The 24179-nt window shown below is 36.2% G+C and overlaps 2 protein-coding genes across 5 annotated transcripts in view; both read right to left on the bottom strand.

The window, feature by feature from the left end:
- LOC130235986 (protein mono-ADP-ribosyltransferase PARP14-like) overlaps positions 1-10406 on the bottom strand; it is a 25308-nt gene extending 14902 nt beyond the window's left edge. For all 3 annotated transcript variants that reach the window (XR_008838430.1, XM_056466514.1, XM_056466513.1), the window contains exons 1-15: positions 10205-10406; positions 9670-9788; positions 9360-9390; positions 8995-9198; positions 8225-8458; positions 5715-8149; positions 4718-4954; positions 4220-4429; positions 2352-2460; positions 2076-2225; positions 1906-1968; positions 1622-1804; positions 992-1198; positions 295-900; positions 31-173 (exon numbers count right to left, since the gene is read on the bottom strand). Coding sequence is in view for 2 of the 3 variants with exons in the window: in XM_056466514.1 (XP_056322489.1) it covers positions 31-173; positions 295-900; positions 992-1198; positions 1622-1804; positions 1906-1968; positions 2076-2225; positions 2352-2460; positions 4220-4429; positions 4718-4954; positions 5715-8149; positions 8225-8458; positions 8995-9198; positions 9360-9390; positions 9670-9788; positions 10205-10379 (5106 nt within the window). In the remaining variant the exon portion in view is untranslated. The remainder of the gene's footprint in view (positions 1-30; positions 174-294; positions 901-991; positions 1199-1621; positions 1805-1905; positions 1969-2075; positions 2226-2351; positions 2461-4219; positions 4430-4717; positions 4955-5714; positions 8150-8224; positions 8459-8994; positions 9199-9359; positions 9391-9669; positions 9789-10204) is intronic.
- A 694-nt stretch (positions 10407-11100) lies between these two features.
- parp14rs4 (poly(ADP-ribose) polymerase family member 14-related sequence 4) lies at positions 11101-23014 on the bottom strand. 2 transcript variants are annotated; one of them, XM_056467326.1, is made up of 17 exons: positions 22749-23014; positions 22151-22269; positions 21952-21982; positions 21379-21582; positions 19526-19753; positions 17030-19425; positions 16437-16667; positions 16058-16267; positions 15852-15945; positions 15583-15732; positions 14231-14293; positions 13930-14109; positions 13614-13820; positions 12905-13510; positions 12665-12822; positions 12395-12569; positions 11101-12320 (listed from the first exon to the last, which is right to left on the bottom strand). In XM_056467326.1, exons 1-17 carry the CDS (start codon positions 22921-22923, stop codon positions 12040-12042), a joined length of 5508 nt encoding a protein of 1835 aa, XP_056323301.1. In that variant the 5' UTR covers positions 22924-23014; the 3' UTR covers positions 11101-12039. The 2 variants fall into 2 exon arrangements, with proteins under 2 accessions (XP_056323301.1, XP_056323300.1); XM_056467325.1 differs by having other exon boundaries at positions 13930-14112.
- Between the last annotated feature and the right edge of the window lie 1165 nt (positions 23015-24179).

Genomic DNA, 24179 nt, shown 5'->3' on the forward strand with positions numbered 1-24179 from the left:
ATAATAATTTGCTTCTTAGTCTAGCCTTACTGTAATGATGTTAGATAGTCCAGTGCTCGTGAACTTCTTCTCCACTTCTGCATATTCCTTGGAGTCTGTTTTGAGTTTTACAAGAACAACTGACTGTCCTGTCATGTCTTCCCAGTGTGAAGGTAAAGAGCTCTGAGCTGCATCTGTGAATAAAACAACTCAAACTTTAGTCATTTTTGATGGCCTTCTAATCAATGATTGTTACTTTTGAAAACTTTTTTATAATAATAATAATAATAATAATAATAATAATAATAATCTCACCTTCCAGATCTACTCTATTCAATTTAATCCTTATTCCTCTTCTATTGGCCACTTTGCTAACTAAATCAGCCTCATATTCATCATTATTAATCTTGATTCTCACTGAAGGCTGCTGATTCTGAAAGGCTTGTTCCAGGTCATAATTGGTCAACAGGTCAAAGTTTTCGGATCTCTGCCCATACTCCTGATACTGCCATTTAACTACACTTCTGATCATTAATGCTTCACGTCTTCGGATCTCAATTCTTTCCACCTTGCGGATCATGTCCCGAACACGACTTTCTGCAGTGTGAACATCTCTTGTCAGACCCTCCATTGTAACGACAGAGTCTTGGCCTTTTTTCTCTAGTTTGACACTGACTGTGAGCTCCTTCTGCATGGTGTTCAGCATTTCTACATCCTCCCTGGTGAAGTGAGCAATGGCTGGATCATGGATTGGGATGGTCAAATGCTCCCGAATGATCAAATTGTTGATCATGTCCCTGGCTTCACTCAGGTCCTGTGGTGTCTCTCCACACAGCTGAAACACAGCCGGCTCAATATCTTCACCCACCATCACAAACTCTTCGCTTGTAGGAGATTCTGAACTTCCCCATGAAAAAAAGTCTACATGTTTGATAGAAAAACCGAGGGATTTATTATGTTTTATTTATGTTTTGGTTTAAACTTATTCACATAAATTCAATTCTGTACTAACCTTTAAGTTTGGTTAACAGACCTCTATCCTCTTCTACTTTCTCACCAGATCTTCTGACCATGCTTTGGTGGAAATGTGACAGCATGTTCGCCTGGAATATAAGGAACTTCACAAACTTTACATGCACTGGTTTCTTCTTCTTCACAAATTCAACAACTGCATCAACCATTGCGTCTGCAACATCAGCTGGATTTGCACCACCCTGACCTAAAGTATTAGATATTTACAGATTCAGACAAATACAAAAAATTTATTAACCATCAAATGACTACTATTGCTGCGAAATAATTGAAAGCAATGGGGCTTATTCATACAGAACATGTCTTTGCATCTGAAAACACAAGATGTAGTGCGCACGCCATTGAGCAGCTGTAAAACGAAACTTGCATTGCTTTTTGGTCTCCGTGTTCTTCTTTATCTATTGATTTGACACCAATATTGAGCAGCAACATGTCATGTAAAAGTTGAAGATCTTTTAACTTGACATGGTGTCTAAAATATGTGGCATTCATGTGCTTTATCAAAAGAAATGAGACCCGAGTGTAACAGTCATGCAGTCCATCAAGTTGCACTGGAATGGAAAAACGTATTCTGTGTGAATGAGACCTAAGACCACACAAAAAAAGTTACCTGTGCCAAGAGCAGGGAAGGCAATGGAAGTAAACTGCTGTGATTCACATATCTTCAAAACTGACAAAACAACATCCTTAATATCCGATGGATTATTGCGTCCTATAATATGAATGATGTTTCCACATGGGAGTCGCCCAGCTGAGGTCAAAATTTCCGTTTGCTGTGAGTAGGAGGATGCCACTATTGAGAAAAAACATGTTTACCAATAGGATTTTGAGTTTTTTAAAGATTTTCCTTGAAGTATCAAAAAGATAAAGTAGCAAACTTGAAAGAATACAAACCAATCTGTGAACATTCTTGTTCCACTTGTACTCCAGCCGCATCTAAAATGGCCTTGGATACTCCTGGGTTACAAACGGAAAGTTAATAATTACACTTTAATTCCCTGTGAATGACAATTTGATTTTAAATTAAGCTTAAATGTATAACAGCATGTGTGAAGATGATTAACCTGCTTTAAGAGCAAATGTCTTATCTGAGGAGTTGACAATGGCAGCTGTGTTTTCTTTTGTTATGTCTCCTGATGAAACCTCCAGAGTCACCTGACCCAGCTGCATAGTATGAACCCCGAGAGAAGGAGAGGAGACTTTGCCAAGAATTCCTAAAGACAAACAGATAAAAAATTATTAAAAATCTGAAACCTACATTTGAATATATGTTTATAAATTCTATATTAAAATGTACTCAGAATGTGTTTTATGAACATCAGATAAATAAAAAATGTTACCAGAAGTATGAGCTGGTTTGCTTAAAATATTTATTTTGGGCATGACATGTCGATGTGCTCCCTTTATGATGGGACTCTGATTCCCATGTCTGAAGATGCTGGTAAAGCACTAACAAAGTACAGAAATATCATAATTAAAGCAAATACATTTAAACAACATTTTAAGAAATGCTATTTATACACTATATATTAGTCAAACAAAAAAACTATTCAGACACCAGATATCATTTTGATTTTTTTTTACTAATGGGTGCAGGACACTATACAGAAGTCAACATTTTAATTGGTTCAAAACCTTTCATTAAAGTTCTTCTTAAGCTATTCAACAACACCCATTCTGGTCTTAGTACAATTTAGAAAATCTTTTTGAATCACTTTTGATCATAAATAAACAATGACAAATATAATAATAAAAAATATATATATAAAAATTTAGGTTTGCGTGAATATGGTTCACATCAGCCTGTGGGACAACTGTCGTTGAGGTTAAGGGTGACCCAAAGAAGTTTTGACAGTTGTGTAAATATTGCCTTACTAAAAGTTTTTATAATTCTTTGGTTGATTGTAATCCATTACATACTGTAACGTTCCATCAAAGTTATCTGACATTATCCAAATGAATATGTTCTGATACAGTTTAACTTGTTATAATTTTATCACCATTTTCTAAATATATAACAAATGAACTGTGATAATGTGAGAAATGTTAAAAGTGAATAATTTTTGGTATATATATATATATATATATATATATATATATATATATATATATATATATATATGATGTTTAACAGAGCAAGGAAATTTTCACAGTATGTCTGATAATATCTTTTCTTCTGGAGAAGGTCTTATTAGTTGTGTTTTGGCTAGAATAAAAGCAGTTTTGAATTTTTTAAAAACCATTTTAAGGTCAAAATTATTAGCCCCTTTAAGCTATATATTTTTTCGACTGTCTACAGAACAAACCATCTCTATTCAATAACTTGTCTAATTACCCTATCCTGCCTAGTAAACCTAATTAACCTAGTTAAGCCTTTAAATATCACTTTAAGCTGCATAGAAGTGTCTTGAAAAATATCTAGTCAAATATTATTTACTGTAATCATGGCAAAGATAAAATAAAGTTATTAAAACTATTATGTTTAGAAATGTGTTGACATTTTTTTTTCCTCCGTTAAACAGAATTTATGGAAAAAAAATAAACAGGGGGGCTATAATCTTGACTTCAACTGTATATATATGTATATAAAACATGGTTGAAACCCAGGCAGTCAGGCAGCGTAATACAGAGAGTGGTGCAAAGCGCATCAAATGATCACAAAGAGCATCTGAACAGAAACCTGTAAAGAACAGCTACATGTGACGTATCATCAACATGCTTTATGTTTGCACGATGGTCTACAAAGTGTTTTTTTTTTACTGTTGTAAATTTGCTTAACATTTGAGTTGACTGATGTTATGTTTAGATTGATTAAAATGGTTATTTTTTTACTGTATATTCAGAACAGAAGTATTTAATGTTTAATTCAAATTGCACAACATTTACTTTGATTTTTCATTCAAAACTTCTGCAATGATATTTAACTCGTGGATTTCTTTTACATTTATTTACCCCTTGTTGACCAATTTATGTATGGCAAGGCCAATCAAAATACAATGTTCCTTGACTAGATGGCTTTTCAAGTTACTTATAAAGAGAATGTTACTTCAGTCATGTTGTTATAATGTTTAAGTTGACTAGTTACACAATAATAATAAAAAAATAATAATAATCGAAATCGTGAATAAGTCAAACTTTATGAAAAAACCTAGATTTTATTTGCCATATCGCCCAGCCCTATATATATATATTGTTTTTCTTCACTCACCTGAACACTTTCCTTGTCAGAAGGGTGCATAACCACAGTAACCTTTCGAATGTTTGTAGTGTTAAATTGCTGGAATTCTGTGAGCATGTTTTGGGCCACCAGATTTTTAGGAAAGCCAAGATTCCCAGTGCCAATAGCTGGGAAAACTACTGAAGTCATTCCCTGGGTTTCTGCTTTTCTCAGACAATCTCTAATGATCTGACAGAGGACCTTTAAAATGAAAACAGATTTTTGCATTGTTTACATCTATTAGTATGTTTAAATTAAATAAAATACAATTTAAATATATTACCATGTAAGTGGTACGATGTACAACACATTTTTGGTCTCCCAAAATGTACAACACATTTGCATTATGCAATCAACAATTTTCTGTTAGCGACGACTGTACATTGCTATGTATTTCTACAATGTTCATTTGAATTAAGTACAAAAAATATCCTCGGAGAACCAATGATATGAATGAATGAAATGTGAATGAGGTAAAACAGGCCTCACCTTATCTTGTGAGTTTTGTCCACCATGCCAAAATGGGCAAACAACATGAAAGACTTTGGAGCATTTTAGTTTATAACCAGCTGTGATGACCATATCACCATAACTCAGACCGCTAGAGGGAGCAGCTCTGCTGATTTCAGACTGGAGCTGATGACCGGCAGACTGAAGGAGTGCTTTAGAGACCGCACCTTTACTGAGATCCATGTCATCCGATATAGTGTTGACGATGACGTCAGCCTGCAGCAGGAAAAATAGAGAAACTTCTACAGGGGGCAGAACTTTATGGAGCTAATAATATGCCAAAACAATCTAAATTTTAAGTTAATTTGAATTATTGACAATTGTAATTTAACACATCTGCATTTTCTATGCCGTTAAAATTTGAATAATTTAATTTAATTTAAAATGTTTTAATTTTTTTCATAACTTGAATATTGAACATCTGAAATGTAAGACGACTGAATATTTCAAGGCTAAATATTTTATAGATGCATTATTAAACTTTAGATTGTTTGTGTTCTAAATTGATAGACTGCAGATATTGAGTTTGTGAAAATACAGTTTGAAATTTTCAAGATGAAGAAATTCAGAACATCAAATTCAATATTCTAAAATTAAAATTTGAATAATTTCAGAACATCAAATTCAGAAGAAATTCAGAACATCAAATTCAATATTCTAAAATTCAAAACCAGAAATTCAGATTCAACAATAGGCCAGGGGTCATCAACAGGGAAAGAATTAAAATTGAGAAAATTAAATTACGAAATTCTAATTATTTTTTTAACGGCATATAAAAATTCAGATTTATTAAATTACAATTGTCAATAATTCAAATTAACATTTCAACTTCAGATTGTCATATATTTTATATACTTTATACTTTTTAACAAATCTTATGCTGTGTTGATTCTCAGGTATATTTGATGTGATTAAAAGAGCTGTCTTCATGTTTTCATAAGTAACTTTACATGTGAATTTTACATGTTTAACTTACGCTTGCATCCTGGATGTTCCCTTTGCTCAGAATGATTTTTAGTCCCTCTTTTGTAGTTTTTGACTCAAGAAACGTCAACTCTTCAGAATTATCAGATCTACCACCAGACCATGAGTGTGCTTGATCTTCAGAGTCTCTACTGCCACGATGTGTAGGACTTTCAAATTGTTGATTTCGTTTGGTACTGTTTTCATCGCCATGACCACGGACATGACCACGACCACCTCCACGATGTCCATGCTCATAGTTACTATACTCATGGGGTTTGCTTTGATGAGGGAAAGTCATTTTGGGGTTATAAGCTGCAAACTCATTTCTGACAGCTTGAGCCATGGCATTCACATTCTTGTCATTGTTGTCAACCAATTGAATCTCAGTCAGTGTGGAACTGGAGCCACTGTAGTTATGATTTTCAATGTACTGCCGCACCTCTTTGGCGATTGATTCAGTGCAAAGATCAAGAGGACAACCAAATATCCCTGAGCTGATCACTGGAATTGCAATGGACGTGCATTTTTTGCGTGATGCCTGGTTCAAACTTTCTCTCACAGCACGTCTCAGGCATTGTTGCACAGCTGTACGTTGGTCTGAACCTCTGAATCGAGGCCCAACAGCGTGCACCACATATTTACATGGAAGACGACCAGCTTCAGTGATGACAGCATCTCCAGGACTCAGACGCCCATTTACCTTTATGTGTAGGTCACAGTATTCCTGCAGACATCTTCCTGCAGATTGGAGAAGTGCAAAAGCTACACCACCTGTATGCTTCAGATCTTCATTAGCAGCATTGACCACAGCATCAACACTGAGAGTGCAAATGTCTGCTTTCCTGACTGTTACTGTTACTCCACCGGGCATTCGAACCTCACAAGAGGCCTGGCCAAAATCTCCAAAATTACCTTCATTTAATCCATCCTTCTCCTCTTCCAGCATGTGATCTTCCTGGAGCACCACCACAAATCTTTTGTCCTTCAGCAGCATTAAGAGCATCATTTTGCCCTGCTCCTTGAAGTACTTCTTTGCTCCTGCCTTTTTAATGGTCAGTGTATCTGTGTGGAGAGATTCTGCCAACCTTTTGAAGAAAGTCACAGCTGGCTGAACAAACATGCGCTGTCCAGACAGTTTGATCCGGGGTCTTTTTGGATCAAAACTCACTTTAATCTCACCAGACTTCATAAAACGCTGCCAGTCTTGTAATTTTCTGTCTTCTATGAATTCAACTGCTGCTTGCGATTTAACACGAACCATTTCTTCAATTTGAGTGTGTTTCTCAATGAAATGTTCTAAGTTCTCACTGACCTCCATCACTGGTTCTCTGAATCCAGACACTATCACTTTGTCTCTCTGTGAAACGTTTATAGACACAGTTCTCTTTTTGGATGTATTGAACAATTCTTGTAGTTGTTTGTTGAGATCCTGCCACTCTGGCATTTGAAGAACACTCTGATCTTCTACAAGGAGTGTTTTGGATGTAAGCACTGTATTCAGCCTCTTCTCTGCTTCAGCATGTGCTTGTTCTGTGCTCCCAATCACAACAACATCTCCATTGTCAGTAGTGTAGACAGCAGATATTCTATGAGATAAAAAAAGATCTGTGGACATTTCATCACAATCAACTGATTTCAGGAAATCCAGGACTGAGTGGCTGATCTTCAATGGTTTTATTTTCATACTTATTTTCTTTTCAAGGAACCAATTCTTGAACAAAAGAATTTCTGTCTGAATCCCTGACAAAACTAAAGTGCTTAGTTTTTGATTGTACTCAATGCGCAGGTGTGGGGAAACAGCTCTAGCACTTTTCAAGCCATCTTGTTCAAGCAGAGAGTACATGGCAGGAGACATCTCTATGTTTTCGGTCACACTGTTCTTCTCTCTCTCCAGTAGATTTGTTGCTCTTTCCAAAATTTTCTCCATGATGGGTTTCAGACCAATTATCTCATGGCTCATTCCTGCCAGAACTAGGACCCCATTTGAGACATCCATATCTGTGTAAACCTGATCTTTCACCACTGCTTTAACATCAGTCTCCACTTTAGACCACAAGGCGTGTGACACCGGCCACTCAGATGTTGTGTAGTCTGAGATGATTTTCTTGAAGGCCTCTAAAGCATTCTTACTCCAGCCATCAATGTGTCTTCTGCTGACTCCTTTCTGTTTCAGCAATGCTGGATCAGGACTGAGCAAAACATCAGGTTTGCCCATGTTTATCTGGCAGAAGTGTGAACTCATTTTATCTTCAATAGAGGAAATCTGCCCTTTCTTGAAGAGGAACGTCCTGACGGCAGGATGTACACTGACTGTAAGGGGTTCAGGCAGCTTAAAATGTGGCCTGTTGCCACCATACAAGACTGTATCCAGTGATTTAAAGTAAGGATATATCTTGACTGGAACATCACAGACTATATTCTCCTGCTTCAAAACTCTCTCTTTGGCTGTTAAGAATGAAAGTTGAATCAGTGCATTGTTATTGGAAAAATGGTAAATTACACAAATATTTATGTATTTACCTTCTTCCTCCTTAAATGTAATAATGGCTGCTTGTTCTGATCCAATTGTGATAACCTCATCTACTGGACCACCCAGTTTCTCAAAATACAGTTCCAACAGTATCTTGTTTTTGTTGACCTCAGCTGGAAGATTCTCCACCCGCACACATGTGCTTCTCTCCAGTGCACGGGCCTTCAGATTGTTCTTCTTGAACTTTTTATGTGTCTCGCTCTCTTCAAGGAACTTTTCTGCAGCTGTAAAAAATTATATTTTACACAATGGGCCAGACGCATGTAATTACATTTACAGAAAAACACCATTAGATTTCTAATTCATCATGCAAATATTAAATTAAGTTTTGGTGAAAAAATTAAGGCGATGCAGTGGTGCAGTAGGTAGTGCTGTTGCCTCACAGCAAGAAGGTCACTGGTTCGAGTCTTGGCTGGATCAGTTGGCGTTTCTGTGTGAAGTTTGCATGTTCTCCCTGTGTTTGCGTGGGTTTCTTCCGGGTGCTCCGGTTTCCCCCACAATCCAAAGACATGCGGTACAGGTGAATTGGGTAAGCTAAATTGTCCATAGTGTATAAGTGTAAATGAGTGTTTATGGATGTTTCCCAAAGATGGGTTGCAGCTGGAAGGGCATGCGCTGTGTAAAACATGTGCTGGATAAGTTGGCGGTTCATTCCGTGGTGGCGACCCCGGATTAATAAAGGGACTAAGCCGAAAAGAAAATGAATGAATGAATGAAAAAATACAACATTATGATGAAAAATGCATGTATATGTACTTACCACTGGGATTTTTAAAGGTCACGACTGCTTTGCTTAATTCTGGTATAAATTCGATGGTAAAGTCATTCTTAGTTAGAGTGGTGATGTTCTCCACAAAAAGAGTCAATACATCTTCATTAAAATCATCTGGAAGGTTCTCCAGGACTACAGCAGTTGATTCTTCTAGTTTCTTCTCTGCCAACTCAGTCTGAAGGGAAGTTTGAGCTTCAGGCAAAATACATATGTAATATCAATTGACAAAGCAGCAGTGTGAATGAAACTGTATGTGCTGTATAAGTACTTCCACACTAACAATAAACAACCTGACCAATAAAAAAGGCATGCATGTAAACAGTCTGAGATCAAAGTTCAGATAAATGACTTACTTGTTTCCTGATATCCACATGCCTGGTCCGTCTGAAACCACACAAAATTAAAACATTTACAATTATACCAACTAAAGATATGCTACTAAACAAATACATAACATTTTAAACGATACAGAGAAATGCTAACCAACTTCCTCAAAACTGCACCTACACATCAACAACAAAAATGAATTAATTTAATAATAAACTGTTTTATTTATACATAGTGACAAGGAGATTTTTTAAAGCTACTTTTACTTTAAAATCATTGTGGTTCACAATATGCCTTATTTTTAAATATGGCTTATATTGTAATAAGTCTACTCACACTTTGTGCAGTACTGTCTGCTTGTTCCTGTCCATCGCTGAGTTTATAAACATTCAACTTAATTCGCAGAGTTTCGATCGTAATGACATGTTCTTCTTGAGAAAGTACTGCATCCCGGACTTAAACACAAACAACATATACAAACTTAGTGAGATACGCCACTGCACTATAAAGCATAGAACATAATACAAGACTGTTTTACGTGTTTAACGTTACATAATATTCATCAGGTGGTTAGCCTGACTCGAGGCCTGTAAATTTTTAGAGTTAGTCCCAATTACAGGCTCGAAAATACAATTGTTGACAGTCAGGGATTCTTTTAGAGTCTATATGTCAGGTTTAGCCTGTATTGTTTGTATAAGACTTAATTAATTTACTCAAATGCCTAACTACATTTTAACGGCATATTTTCTAATTATGCTACACGTATTTGTACACGAAAGTACATTAAGTTTATCGACAGATTCATTACACCATGACTAGTCTACTCAACAACACAAAACTTAGCCCATTATACTTTTGTATTAATACTTACTGTCAGATGATTTGAACAGAATCGTGGCAGAGTTGCTCTCGTCGTTAAATTTCACGACGCAGTCTCCTCCCTGAGATTTCTTCTTACTCTGAAAGTGAATCTGAAGTTTATTTTTTACACTTTTAGCATGTTCAGGCCCCCAGTCCCCCTTTACAACGATGGGATATTCGTCCATCGTCCTTGTTGAGGGAATGACTTGCGAGTCACTAAGCGCAGCGCACGCCCTCTTGCTTATTTTCACTTTCGATTCTGCCTCAGTTTCGACTGAAACCAAGACTGAGGCTGTTTTGTGAACACATTAGAGAGAGAGAGAGAGAGAGAGAGAGAGAGAGAGAGAGAGAGAGAGAGAGAGAGAGAGAGAGTAGTTTTTTTAAACGATAACTAGGTGGAGCAATAAATAAATAAATAAATTCAGCCTCCAAATTAACTTAGGAAACTCGTTCATTCGAATGGGATATTCATTGTTATAACGCATCAAGCTTTAATGTCAGATAGCCTTTTTTCTTAACAAAACAAAATACTTATTTCTAAAAAAATAAACAAAATTAGATAATGTAAACAATTTTTTTATTTTACTTACATGCTTTAAAAACTAAATGTTTGGTTTAGATTTTAAAAAATTAAACAAACTAAAGTACACTAAAGAGGTGTCATTAACCTTCAAGTTGCATTACAGCATCTTGACCAGCAGGTGTAGACAACGTGCGGTGTTTAGAACGCTAGAAAACAATGAATTTTGTCAATCAGTTTTAATTTTAATTCAACAATACCTCAAAAGTACTATTTAAATATTTTTTTTGAAACGGGCTTATAAAATCGGACTATCCGGTTTGTGGAAATAATCATTATTAGGTGGTATATGAGGCCGTGTTTGCTGCAAAAGACAACTCGAGGTGTACCTGTGCTATTTGAATACTTTAATATACATTATGACAACATCTACTAAATAGTACAATTAGAAAACATTTATAAAAACAGCTATAGGGATCAAAATGGACAGTCTATAAGTTCTGGATCTTTACAACTCTCTTTTTCAATGTGTCTTCTGGTGACACAATAATCAATAATCAATAAAGCCGGATCAGCACTGAGCAAAACATCATGTGTGAACTCATTTCATCCTCAATAGAGGAAATATGCACTTTCTTGAGGAGGAATGCCCTGATGGCAGGACGTACACTGACTGTAATGGGTTCAGGTGGCTTTAAAAGTGACCTGAAATAATATTGTTGGTTAAATGTAAAAGAGATTTGCATTTTATTCATGAATACATTGTATTAACAACTAAATAGAAATTCAAGAGGATTAGCTTTCTGACAATTCCAGAATTTTTGCCGAATACATAATTTCAATTTTTATTTATACAAAATAGGCTTCAGCACACCAGACACAACATAATTTTTCACTCATCACCCCTGAACGACACAGGACTTCATTTTACTTAAATTTGAAGTTGACTATTTATTGTATATCTCAAGTGGAACATTTGACAATTCTTACATTTATTATTAATTAATGGTTTGTTTAATTTCTATCATTGCGCTCCTTAAATCCCCAGAAAACAAACCAAAAAACAAATCACCATTTATATGTATTCAGAGAAAACTTGTTTCTTAAGTAAAATTATATATAATATTTAACATCCAAAAACTCCTAATTAGGGTGGTCAAAATGTCAGTTATGCCGTAATACGCCAAAATGCCATATATGAGGATTAACTTATAACATTGTAATAATTCTGAAATTAAATATCGCATATTCATAGATAATCTGCTTCACTGAAACAGTAAAAGAAAACAACAACCCTACGATACAGAACTGAGATCTCATAATCATTACTGGAAGGTGATCAGGTATTCTGGGTAAGCCTGTACATCATGAAAAATCACAAACATGGTTGGATTGTTCACATCATTAGTCACACTGTTATAGAGATCAGCACTACTGGTGCTCTTTGCAGGGGGAACAATAAGACCTGGATTTCCTCGAGTGAAGTCACCAACCAGCACCTTGGCGAGGTACATGCGTTTATGTCCTTTGGCATCCGGTTTAGAGTAGCCTTGTGCTGAGTAACTCGGATCCACAGCAAAATATGATCCTTTCCCGAACATGGCACCTAAAAACAGAGCAATACAGCTGACACAAATAAATACAAGAGAAAATTAAGTTTATGATGAATTTGACTAGTACCGTGCATCCCAGCGTAGCTGCGATTGAAGCCGTGATTGTTGATCTGATCTGTCGTGTCAGGGCCAGTGCCGTGGAAAAGACGCTTCTCATTGTTTTTGTGCTGATTTTTGTCTTCCAGTTCATTCATTTTGATCATGTAGCTTCTCCAAAGTGCGCTGTTCTGGACTCTTTCAATCTAAAAGCAAAAATAAATGCTTAGCTTAGAAAACTAGAACTAAAACCCTGCTCCTAAAAAGTGATTAAGAGATTTCCCTTGTCCCTCAGTCTTACTTCAATGATTTTAAATGTTAGACCAGTTCTCCTGAACTCTTTCTCCACTTCAGTATATTCCTTGGAACCTGCTTTGAGTTTCACAAGAATGACTGACTTTCCTTTCATGTTCTCCCAGTGTGAAGGCAAAGAGCTTTGGGACCCAGACTTAGCTGCATCTACAAAAAGAAAAAGAAAAACATTAATAGCTGATCTTTGTACATGATGACATTTTAATTAATATTTAAATAATAATCTCACCTTCCAGATCTACTCTATTCAATTGAATCCTTATTCCTCTTCTATTGGCCACTTTGCGAACTAAATCAGCCTCATATTCATCATTATTAATCTTGATTCTCACTGAAGGCTGCCGATTCTGAAAGGCTTGTTCCAGGTCATAATTGGTCAACATGTCAAAGTTTTCGAATCTCTGCCCATACTCCTGATACTGCCATTTAATTATAGTTCTGATCATTAATGCTTCACGTTTTCTGCTTTCATTTCTTTCCACCTTGCGGATCATGTCCCGAACGCGACTCTCTGCAGTGTGAACGTCTCTTGTCAGACCCTCCATTGTAACAACAGAGTCTTGACCTTTCTTCTCTAGTTTGACACTGACTGTGAGCTCCTTCTGCATGCCGTTCAGCATTTCTACATCCTCCCTGGTAAAATGAGCAATGGCTGGATCATGGATTGGGATGGTCAAATGCTCCTGTATTATAAAATTCTTGATCATTTCCTTGGCTTCAGTCAGGTCCTGTGGTGTTTCTCCACAGAGTTGAAACACAGCCGGCTCAATTTCTTCACCCACCATCACAAATTCTTCATTTGCAGAAGATTCTGAACTTTCCCCAAAAAAATAATCTTTTTTTCCAAGGCCCATGTTTGATGAAAAAAGGAGAGATCAATAACCGTGTTTATAAAATTAGAATATATAGGATTAGCAAGCTTTTGAATTTTTACTGACCTTTAAATTTGGTGAACAGACCTTTTTCCTCTTCCACCTTCTCACCAGATCTTCTAACCATGCTTTGGTGAAACTCTGTCAGCATGTTCGCCTGGAATATAAGGAACTTCACAAACTTTACATGCACCGGTTTCTTCTTCTTCACAAAGTCAACAACTGCGTCAACCATTGCGTCTGCAACATCACCAGGTTCCGCACCACCCTGACCTAAAGGTTTCACAACATTTCCCAAAAAGGAAAGAAGAGTGAACAATTCAGGCAAATTGTTAGTTAAGCAAATAATCAAAACTTACTTTAACTATGGACCGCGTGTTACCTGTGCCAAGAGCAGGGAAGGCAATGGAGGTAAACTGCTGTGATTCACACAACTTCAGAACAGACAAAACAACCTCTTTAATTGTAGATAGACCATTGCATCCAGAAATATGGATGATCTTTCCACATGGGAGTCGTCCGGATGAGGTCACAATTTCTCTTTGCTGCTTGTTTGATGATGCTACTATTGGAAAAAAGTGGGTTTACCACCAACATATGAAGTTCATTATATCTCATAAAGTAATATTCATCAACATAACAAAATATGAAAATGAAAATACATTTTAAATATGTAAACAAACCAATTTGTGAACATTCATGTTCTACTTGTCCTCCAGCAGCATCTAAAATGGCCTTGGATACTCCTGGATTACAAAGAGAAAAACAATTACATTATGATTGTCTGTGAATTAGATGTTAAATTAATAATAAATAAAGATTCAAATGAGCAGTGTTGAGTAAGTTACTTTTAAAAAGTACAGGAAACTACAGGAAAATTGTAATCTGATTCCAATGAATTTTTTACTACTTTTTACTATTGTAAAAAGTATTGTACTTTTTTTTACTATTGTAAAAAGTAATCAGATTAGTAATTACTTTAATTTGAAGTTACTTTTAAAAACACATAAAATTTACCTATAAAAATACAAAATATACTGCAACTCTTCTAGTAATTTAATTTTCACTGAAAAAAATTAAAATGGGTTGATGAAAGCAGCTTGACATATTCAAAAGAGCTAAAGAAATAGTTCGCCCAAAACTTTTTTTTCCAAACCCGTTTGTCTTTTTTTTAACACAAAAGGACATGAAGAAAACTGGATATCTGTAACCACTGACATTATTAGTATGAAAAAGCACTGCAGTGTTTGAGTGTTCTGTGTTTGTCTGAGGTAATTAGTCTACCTAAATGTGTATATACCTTACAAAATATGAAGCTGATCGGTCAGTTCTTGTCATGTGACACGCGGTTTTCAACGAGTGCGTCTGGGAAATGCGAGCGCACACAATATGCGCTCCCATTATGCACATGCGCAAAAGACGTGATATATGAACGACCCCATAAGCAGCTACGCTTCTCTTCACATTCAGATGATACCTTCACTCCCAATCCTGCACAAAAATCCAATTTAACCTGTTTAGGCTGAGTTGGACCACTGTGTTTTTGGGCACTGTTGTCCTCCTTGGTGATGAGTTTTGTCGTAGAATGCTTCCTGTTCAAATGCTTGAACAAGTTGCTGGTTGAGTTAAAAGCAGTCGAAAGTTCTTTAGAGACTGGACATAGACTGCAGTTCACAGCAATATTTTAGTTTTTACGCTCAATGAAATCAAAGTAATGTCTGTATTTCCACTTGAAGAAGCAGCCGCTCTCCACAGCAACTATTTCAGCTCGCGTTTTCCAGCAATGTAAAAGCACATGCTTATTAACGGACGGTGCAGCGGAAAACGTGATTTAAAAGATTTTTTTTTCTTCTAAATATTAAATTTGTAACGCAAGTGATGCAATTACATTGACTTTAGTAACTGTAATCAAATTACACAAATGTAACATGTAATTTGTTACATTACTGCGTTCCTCAAAAATGCAATTAAGTTACAGTAACGCGTTACACCCAACTCTGCAAATGAGTAATATTGTGAGTGAAGTTTAGTTAACCTGCTTTTAGAGAAAATGTTGGATTTGAGGAGTTGACAATGGCATCTGTTTTTTCTTTGGTTATGTCTCCTGATGAAACCTCCAGAGTCACCTGACCCAGCTGCATAGTGTAAACCCCAAGAGACAGAGAGGAGACTTTGCCAAGAGTTCCTGAACAAAAGTGAAAAATCTTTACCCTAAATATTTATTGTGATGTAGATACATTATTATAAATCATTTTACAAAATGTACTCAAAAAGTCTCTTGGACATCAGATAATAAAATTTTACCAGAGGTCTCAGCTGATTTTTTAGGCATGATATGGTGATGTGCTTCTTTTGTGATTGGACCCCGATGCCCATGTCTGAAGATGCTGGTAAAGCACTAATAGATAAAACACAGAAATATACAGTATAAGAAAACATTAACATGAGAAACTATTGTAGACTATTTAAAATACAATGTTTTTATTGTTCTGTATTTTTCCTTCACTCACCTTAACACTTTCCTTGTCAGAAGGGTGCACAATCACAGTGACCATTTTTAGGTTTGTAGTGTTAAATTGCTGGACTTCTGTCAGAATGATTTTGGCCACCAGATCTTTAGGAAAGCCGAGATTTCCAGTGCCAATAGCTGGGAAAACTATTGAATTCATTCTCTGGGTTTCTGCATTTTTTAGGCAGTTTCTAATGATCTGACTGAGAACCTTTTAAAATGTAAAGAAATATTTATATTATCATCTTTAAATAAAAAGTACCATCTAAATACTTAAATGAAGCCTAAATATGAGGCACAATGTTTAATCTCAAAATCAGTGAACTGTAACAGTCATTGACAGTTTTGTAAGATCTGATTTACACAGCACTTATTCTCACCCTGTCCTCTGAGCCGTGTCTCCAAAATGGACAAACTACATGAAAGACTCTGGAACATTTCAGGTTATAACCATCTGTGATGACTATTTCACCAGTATTCATCCTAAATGGCTTAGCAGCTCTGTTGACTTCAGACTGGAGCTGACGACCGGCAGCGTGAAGGAGTGCTTTAGAGACAGCACCTTTTCTGAGATCCATATCCTCTGATATAGTGTTGACAATGACATCAGCCTGCAGGAGAAATAAGCAGACATATGTTTCTGGAGGAATTGGTCAACATTGATTACCATGAACACAATATGAAATAGTTCACTTTTGATGTGTGCTGGCACAGAAAATGTATGTAATATTAGCAAAGTGTTAGCACCATAATATATATTTTAACAAATTTCCCATTTTGAAAAAATGGTCCTTTGTTTTAATTGATTTAATTTATTTAGATTTGACATATTACATATAATACAAGATAATAAAGATAATAAACAATATAATAAAAAATATAAATTTAAACCTTGAGCAAAGTTACCTTTTTCTTAAAAACAACACAGCTTAATCCCATTCCCTGACCCACCCCAACCTCTTGATACACTTACGCGTGCATCCTGGATGTTTCCTTCACACAGACAAATTTTTAGTCCGTCTTGTGTAGTTTTGGTCTCAAGAACAATCAACCCCTCAGATTGATCTGTTCTGTCACCAGACCATGAGTGTGCTTGTTCTTCAAATTCTCTATTGCTATGACTACGATGGTTTCTTTGGTTATGGTTTTCACGACCATGACCACGACTATCTGCACGATGTCCATGCTCATAGTTACTATACTCATGGGGTTTGCTTTGATGAGGGAAAGTCATTTTGGGGTTATAAGCTGCAAACTCATTTCTGACAGCTTGAGCCATGGCATTCACATTCTTGTCATTGTTGTCAACCAATTGAATCTCAGTCAGTGTGGAACTGGAGCCACTGTAGTTATGATTTTCAATGTACTGCCGCACCTCTTTGGCGATTGATTCAGTGCAAAGATCAAGAGGACAACCAAATATCCCTGAGCTGATCACTGGTATTGCAATGGAGGAGCATTTTTTGCGTGATGCCTGGTTCAAACTTTCTCTCACAGCACGTCTCAGGCATTGTTGCACAGCTGTACGTTGGTCTGAACCTCTGAATCGAGGCCCAACAGCGTGCACCACATATTTACATGGAAGACGACCAGCTTCAGTGATGACAGCATCTCCAGGACTCAGACGCCCATTTACCTTTATGTGTAGGTCACAGTATTCCTGCAGACATCTTCCTGCAGCTTGGAGAAGTGCAAAAGCTACGCCACCTGTATGCTTCAGATCTTCATTAGCAGCATTGACCACAGCATCAACACTGAGAGTGCAAATGTCTGCTTTCCTGACTGTTACTGTTACTCTACCGGGAATTTGAACCTCACAAGAGGCCTGGCCAAAATCTCCAAAATTACTTTCAGTAAAATCATCCTCATCCTCTTCTAGCATATGATCTTCCTGGAGCAACACTACAAATCTTTTGTCCTTCAGCAGCACTAAGAGCATCATTTTGCCCTGCTCCTTGAAGTACTTCTTTGCTCCTGCCTTTTTAATGGTCAGTGTATCTGTGTGGAGAGATTCTGCCAACCTTTTGAAGAAAGTCACAGCTGGCTGAACAAACATGCGCTGTCCAGACAGTTTGATCTGGGGTCTTTTTGGATCAAAACTTACTTTAATCTCATCAGACTTCAATAAATGTTGCCAATCTTGTGATTTTCTGTCTTCTATGAACTGTGCAGTTGCAAGTGATTTGACACGAACAGTTTCTTCAATTCGAGTGTGTTTCTCAATGAACTTTTCCAACCTATCACTGACCTCCATCACTGGTTCTCTGAATCCAGACACTATCACTTTGTCGCTCTGTAAAACGTTTATAGACACAGTTCTCTTTTTGGATGTATTGAACAATTCTTGTTTGTTGAGATCCTGCCACTCTGGCATTTGAAGAACACTCTGATCTTCTACAAGGAGTGTTTTGGATGTAAGTACTGTATTCAGCCTCTTCTCTGCTTCAGCATGTGCTTGTTCTGTGCTCCCAATTACAACAACATCTCCATTTTCAATTGTGTAGACAGCAGATATTCTATGAGATAAAAATAGATCTGTGGACATTTCATCACAATCAACTGATTTCAGGAAATCCAGGACTGAACGGTCAATCTTTAAAGACCTCTGTTTCATATTTATTTGTTTTTCAAGGACCCAGTTCTTAAAGATAAGACTTTCTTTTTGAAGACCAGATACAGTAAGTCTGTTCATATTTTTGTAGTAGTCAATGCGCAATTGTGGAGAAACAGCACTTTTCAAGCCATCTTGTTCAAGCAGAGAGTACATGGCAGGAGACATCTCTATGTTCTCTGTCACACTGTTCTTCTCTCTCTCCAGTTGATTTGCTGCTCGCTCCAAAATTTTCTCCATGATGGGTTTCAGACCAATTATCTCATGGCTCATTCCTGCTAGAGTCAGGACCCCTTTAGAGGCATCCATATCTGTGTAAACCTGATCTTTCACCACTGCTTTAACATCAGTCTCCACTTTAGACCACAAGGCGTGTGACACCGGCCACTCAGATGTTGTGTAGTCTGAGATGATTTTCTTGAAGGCCTCTAAAGCATTCTTACTCCAGCCATCAATGTGTCTTCTGCTGACTCCTTTCTGTTTCAGTAATGCTGGATCAGGACTGAGCAAAACATCAGGTTTGTCCATGTTTATCAGGCAGAAGTGTGAACTCATTTTATCTTCAATAGAGGAAATCTGCCCTGTCTTGAAGAGGAACGCCCTGATGGCAGCATGTAGACTGGCTGTAATGGGTTCAGGCAGCTTTAAATGTGGCTTGTTGTCACCATAGGAGACCATATCCAGTGATTTAAAGTAGGGATATATCTTCAATGGAATATTATTGATGAAAATCTGCTGCTTCATAACTCTTTCCTTGGCTGAAAAAATATGAAAGTTGCAAGTACAATGAAATGCTGTCAAAATGAAGGAAATAGAAATAAACAAGTAAATACTACAAGCAATTGCGCATGTACTTACCTTCTTCTTCCTTAAATGTAATAATGGCTGCATGTTCTGATGGAATTATATCAATACATTGTACTGGACCACACCGATTCTCAAACAGCAGTTCCAGCAGCATCTTGTTAACATCAGCTGGAAGATCCTCCACCCGCACACATGTGCTTCTCTCCAGTGGACGAGTCTTCAGATTGTTCTTCTTCATTCTTTCATGCATTCTGCTGTCCTCAAGGAACTTTTCTGCAGCTGAAAAAATTATATTCAAACTGTTTAATAAAAAAAAAGTCTGTTACACAATTGAACAATCCACATGACAAACATGACAGAAGCCACGTGCTCACTTTAAACAAATATTGTAAGACTGAGAAACAGCAATGAGTCCAGACAATAATGGTGTGAATGGTGACAGTTTATAGACTGTGTCTGAAGCTTGGAAAATGAAGCCTACAAAGGATGACTTCCAAGGTATAATGGTACTAACACATGTTTGAATCCTAATCTAGTTTATCCTCCTGTCTCCTGAGTACCTTTGTGATGTTGCCTTCACTCCCTTTGACATCCCACAAACCTGTGTGTTCCATTTCTGACAGTTCAGATAAAAAAATAAAGATGGTGTCTGGAAGCTCTAATCGGGTGTCATTTTAATTTTACATAGTAAAATTATATTTCTGACCAACTTTTGATATCATTTCAAGCGAGAAGTTAGTAATGTGGTAAGCAAATATTCCCTTATTTTTCTCCCCAAAGCTCTCTATACTTTGCTGTCCATGATTGTGTGTTGTTTCCACTGGTGCACTTTCGCATTTTCGACCTGCAAACACAGAGCAATCCTGCCTCCTCCTTCCCTTAAAGTATAAAGTTTTAACCATGTTACACTGGCTAAATCCTTTTGCTGAAATAATTTTTTGAGGTGTCCATTTAAACAACTATTGACTCTAAAGTCACTGCCTGTGGCAAACAGTCAGTTTACTTTAAGCTTTCATATACCACCTTAGAATAGGTGATCAGTGACAGGTGGGCTGACTGGGGAGATTGAAATAGTGACTGAGCTAGTGACTGAGAATGTAAAATCTGTATCACCAGAATAATTACCTGTGTTTTTAATAAAATAAAGTAAATCTGGAATATTTTCTCTTGTAAATCTGACTGTCAGACATGTCCAAAGTGAGTTAGTTTGGGTAAATACAGGATCAGTGCTTACAAGAGGCTCCAAACAGCATTCATTGATTTAAATTTAATAACTGGTTTGTGTCTAAAATAACTGGATATCGTCTCAGATAAATATTCTACACTGCAAAAAAATGCTTTTCTTACTTAGATTTTTTTTGTCTTGTTTCTAGTCCAAATATCTAAAAACTCTAAAATCAAGAAGTATTTTCTAAACAAGCAAAACATATTGTCTTGTTTTAAGAAATAATATGCCAAAATGAAGTGAGTTTTTCCTTAAAACATGCAAAATAATCTGCCAATGGGGTAAGCAAAATAATTCTGTTTTTTTTAGATATTTGGACTAGAAACAAGATAAAACAATCTAAGTATTAAAATAATTTTTTTGCAGTGTAACTATTAGATCTAAGATCCTAGTCTAAAAAGAGCACAATGAACTATCAAGATTTTGCCAAATTAGTAAATCCATTTTTTAAGGTAATGTATTTACTAAAATAAACATATGAGTTAACTAGGACCAAGACTGTATTTTCATTAACTAACATTAATAAAGATGAATAAATAAATTGTAATAAATATATTGTTCAATGCTTATTCATTTAGATAACATCATTCACTAATAAAACCTGATTCTAAAATGCTAATATATGTTCTTATATTAATAATGAATGTAAACAAGATTTTATATAAGCAGAACAACATACCACTGGGATTTTTAAAGGTCACAACGGCAGCTTGTAATTCGGGTATTATTTCCATGCTAAAGTCATCATCAGAAAGACCGCTGATGTTCTCCACCAAAAGAGTCAAGACATCTTGATTCATATGATCTGCAATGTTCTCCAGGACCACAGCATTTGACCCCTCAGGCTTCTTCACATCCAACTCAGTCTCAGAGGCACTTTGTTCTTCAGACAAAATTAAAAAGTAGCACACGTTAGATGTTAAAGTCCTTCTGTACAATTAACCAATCGCAGTTCTATTTATTTCAATAAATTTAGCTGTTTTAGGTATATAAGCAATCGTCATATATCAGTGGCATCACACAATTTTCTCTTGTAAATGAAAATATATAGACAGCTTTATACAGGCAACTTTAGACAGGATTTTTATTATTATTATATTTTTTTTGTATAAAATGAGTAAATACCAAACTGTTTTTAACTTTGAAAAAGGATCAACTTCTCTGTAGCACCCACAATAACAAGATAACTTAACCAATAAAAGATCACATGCATGCAAGCTATCAGAGTCCAAAGTTCAGATGATTTACTTACTTGGTTCTTGATTTGCACATGCCTGGTCTTTCTGAAAGCACAAAGATGTCAAACAAGTACAGTGAGATATTTCTTCTCTCCTCTCCACCCTCTTCCAATAATATTTCAACAAAGACAACAAACTTTCTAGAGAAATGATAGAACAACTCTTGACGTTTTTTGCTATTCATAAATGGTTGACATGACAAATTATACTCACTTGTTGTTCAGTGCTGACTGCATTTTCCTTTACATTGCTGGGTTTATATACTTTTAGCTTGATTTGTTGCGTGTCAATGGTAATAACATGTTCCGTCTGAGAGAGCACAGCATCTCGGACTTGAACACAAACAATCCAAATTAGACATGTATCAAAACACAACATTTTCCCACCCTACTTGAAAAAGAATGATTTATTTCATTAAATGTATTCATTGTTATATGTATATTTAGCATGTATCTGTTTTCTTTAGTTCAATATTCTTCATTTAACCTCCCTTGGTTTAAATTGATGGGTGTGATATAGTGAAGTTAACCAGTTTTATCATACTTAAAATGTAACGCTTTTTTCCCTTTCTCTTTTTGGCTTATTTTATAACCATGGTTTTACTACAAATGCTAGGGTCAGTGTGGCAAAAACATGGTTAAATTGTGGTCGTTGTGGTTTAAGTAGGCTACTATGTTGTTTTAGCAAAACCATCGGTTTATTAATTTTCGTCAGGCTAGTTTTGGCAGCATGCATGGTAACATCTCAAGCTTGTCTGCATTTTGAATAAATCTACGCAAACGGCGTTTGTATCGTTTGTGTTCGCACTTACTGTCAGACGTTTTGAACAGAATCGTCGCAGACTTCCTTTCGTCGTATTTCACGACGCAGTCTCCTCCCTGAGATTTCTTCTTACTCTGGAAGTGAATCTGAAGTTTATTTTTCACACTTTTGGCGTGTTCAGGCCCCCAGTCCCCCTCTACAATTATGGGATAATATTCATCCATCGTGAAGTTCGCTTAATGAGGAAATGACTTGCGAGTCTGTGCTATAGGGAAATCACAAGCCTCATGCTTATTTTCACTTTTGTTTCAGGAAAAAAGGAGTGTGTGTGAGCGTGGTAATTTTTTTTTAACACAGGAAACAGACAATTTAGGTTCCTATAAACACTATATATTTTTGTAGTGTTCATTTGTATCAAAACAGATAATTGATCATTTTGTGTTTAATACGAGTTCATTTTTTGCTAATATATTTTCTTTTCTTTGTTTTTCTCTTCTTTTTCCTGACACGTGACATTATACTACGTTCAGTACACGGTTTTCAGCACTAAACGTAATTTAAATCCTATAAGTGACTTTGTTTAGTGACATACAGTAAAGAAAGACTAATAGCACAACCACCAGATGGCAGTATTGACTAAGTTCCAGTGCACCAAATGATAAACTGAGACAACAAATGTCAAAACATTTGTGTACAGTATTTCCACGTAGAAGATCACAAAAATGTTTAGCATATACGCCTATGTAATCGTCTGATATTTGAAAACATTCTCCTCCCTAAAGCTCTTTCCCTCTAAGCATTACACTAACTACAAATATTTACATACCATAGTCATCTTTGTTGAAACCTTTTAAAATTAGATTTATGAAATAAATAAATTAAATAATAAAAGCATTCAAGGTACTCTTTCTAACCTCTCATTTATTTTTAATTTCCTCAGGGCCTTCCTCTCACGGTCAAGCGGAGCAGGTTTAAAAGTTTAAGCCTCTTCTTTCCTTCCCGTAATTAGACCTAAGTTCATAAGTCTTGTAATTACTATTCATCCAATCACATTAAAGTACATGCAAACTTTTATTACAAGACGTACCACCTGAGGTTTGGGGTGTTATTAGTTGTTTGATCTTCTGTCACCTTTTACAGTATAAGTTAGCCTTCATTCACCTATACCTGTAAAAATTTGAGTGACAAGAAAAGAGGTCAAAGGCTGTGTGAATGCTAGAATATAGCAAACACAGGGCTTAAAAAAAATTATTTTTACTGACAGCATGTTTAACTCATGTCAAAGCTTTAGCAATCTCTACACAAACCAAACAATTAGTGCAGTTGCGTACCTACATTTTAAAATACAGTGTTCTCTTTAAAGCATGAAAATAGAATTACTGTTTACAAAACCTCATTATAGGTCACACACCTTTTGTTTTCCAGTCAAGCATGTACACTACCTGACAAAAGTCTTGTCGACAATCACAGTTGTAAAAGC

The sequence above is a fragment of the Danio aesculapii genome, chromosome 10, assembly GCF_903798145.1.
Source record: "Danio aesculapii chromosome 10, fDanAes4.1, whole genome shotgun sequence".
Lineage (NCBI taxonomy): Eukaryota > Metazoa > Chordata > Actinopteri > Cypriniformes > Danionidae > Danio > Danio aesculapii.

Bases quoted from the DNA above. Each gene is read 5' to 3' on its own strand.
- parp14rs4 (XM_056467325.1), bottom strand. From the start codon at position 22,923: ATGGATGAATATTATCCCATAATTGTAGAGGGGGACTGGGGGCCTGAA. The intron at 19,426-19,525 runs GTAAGTACATGC...ATATTTTTTCAG, and splicing joins TACATTTAAGGAAGAAGAAG to CCAAGGAAAGAGTTATGAAG. The intron at 12,321-12,394 runs GTACTAGTCAAA...CTCTGTTTTTAG, and splicing joins CAGCTACGCTGGGATGCACG to GTGCCATGTTCGGGAAAGGA.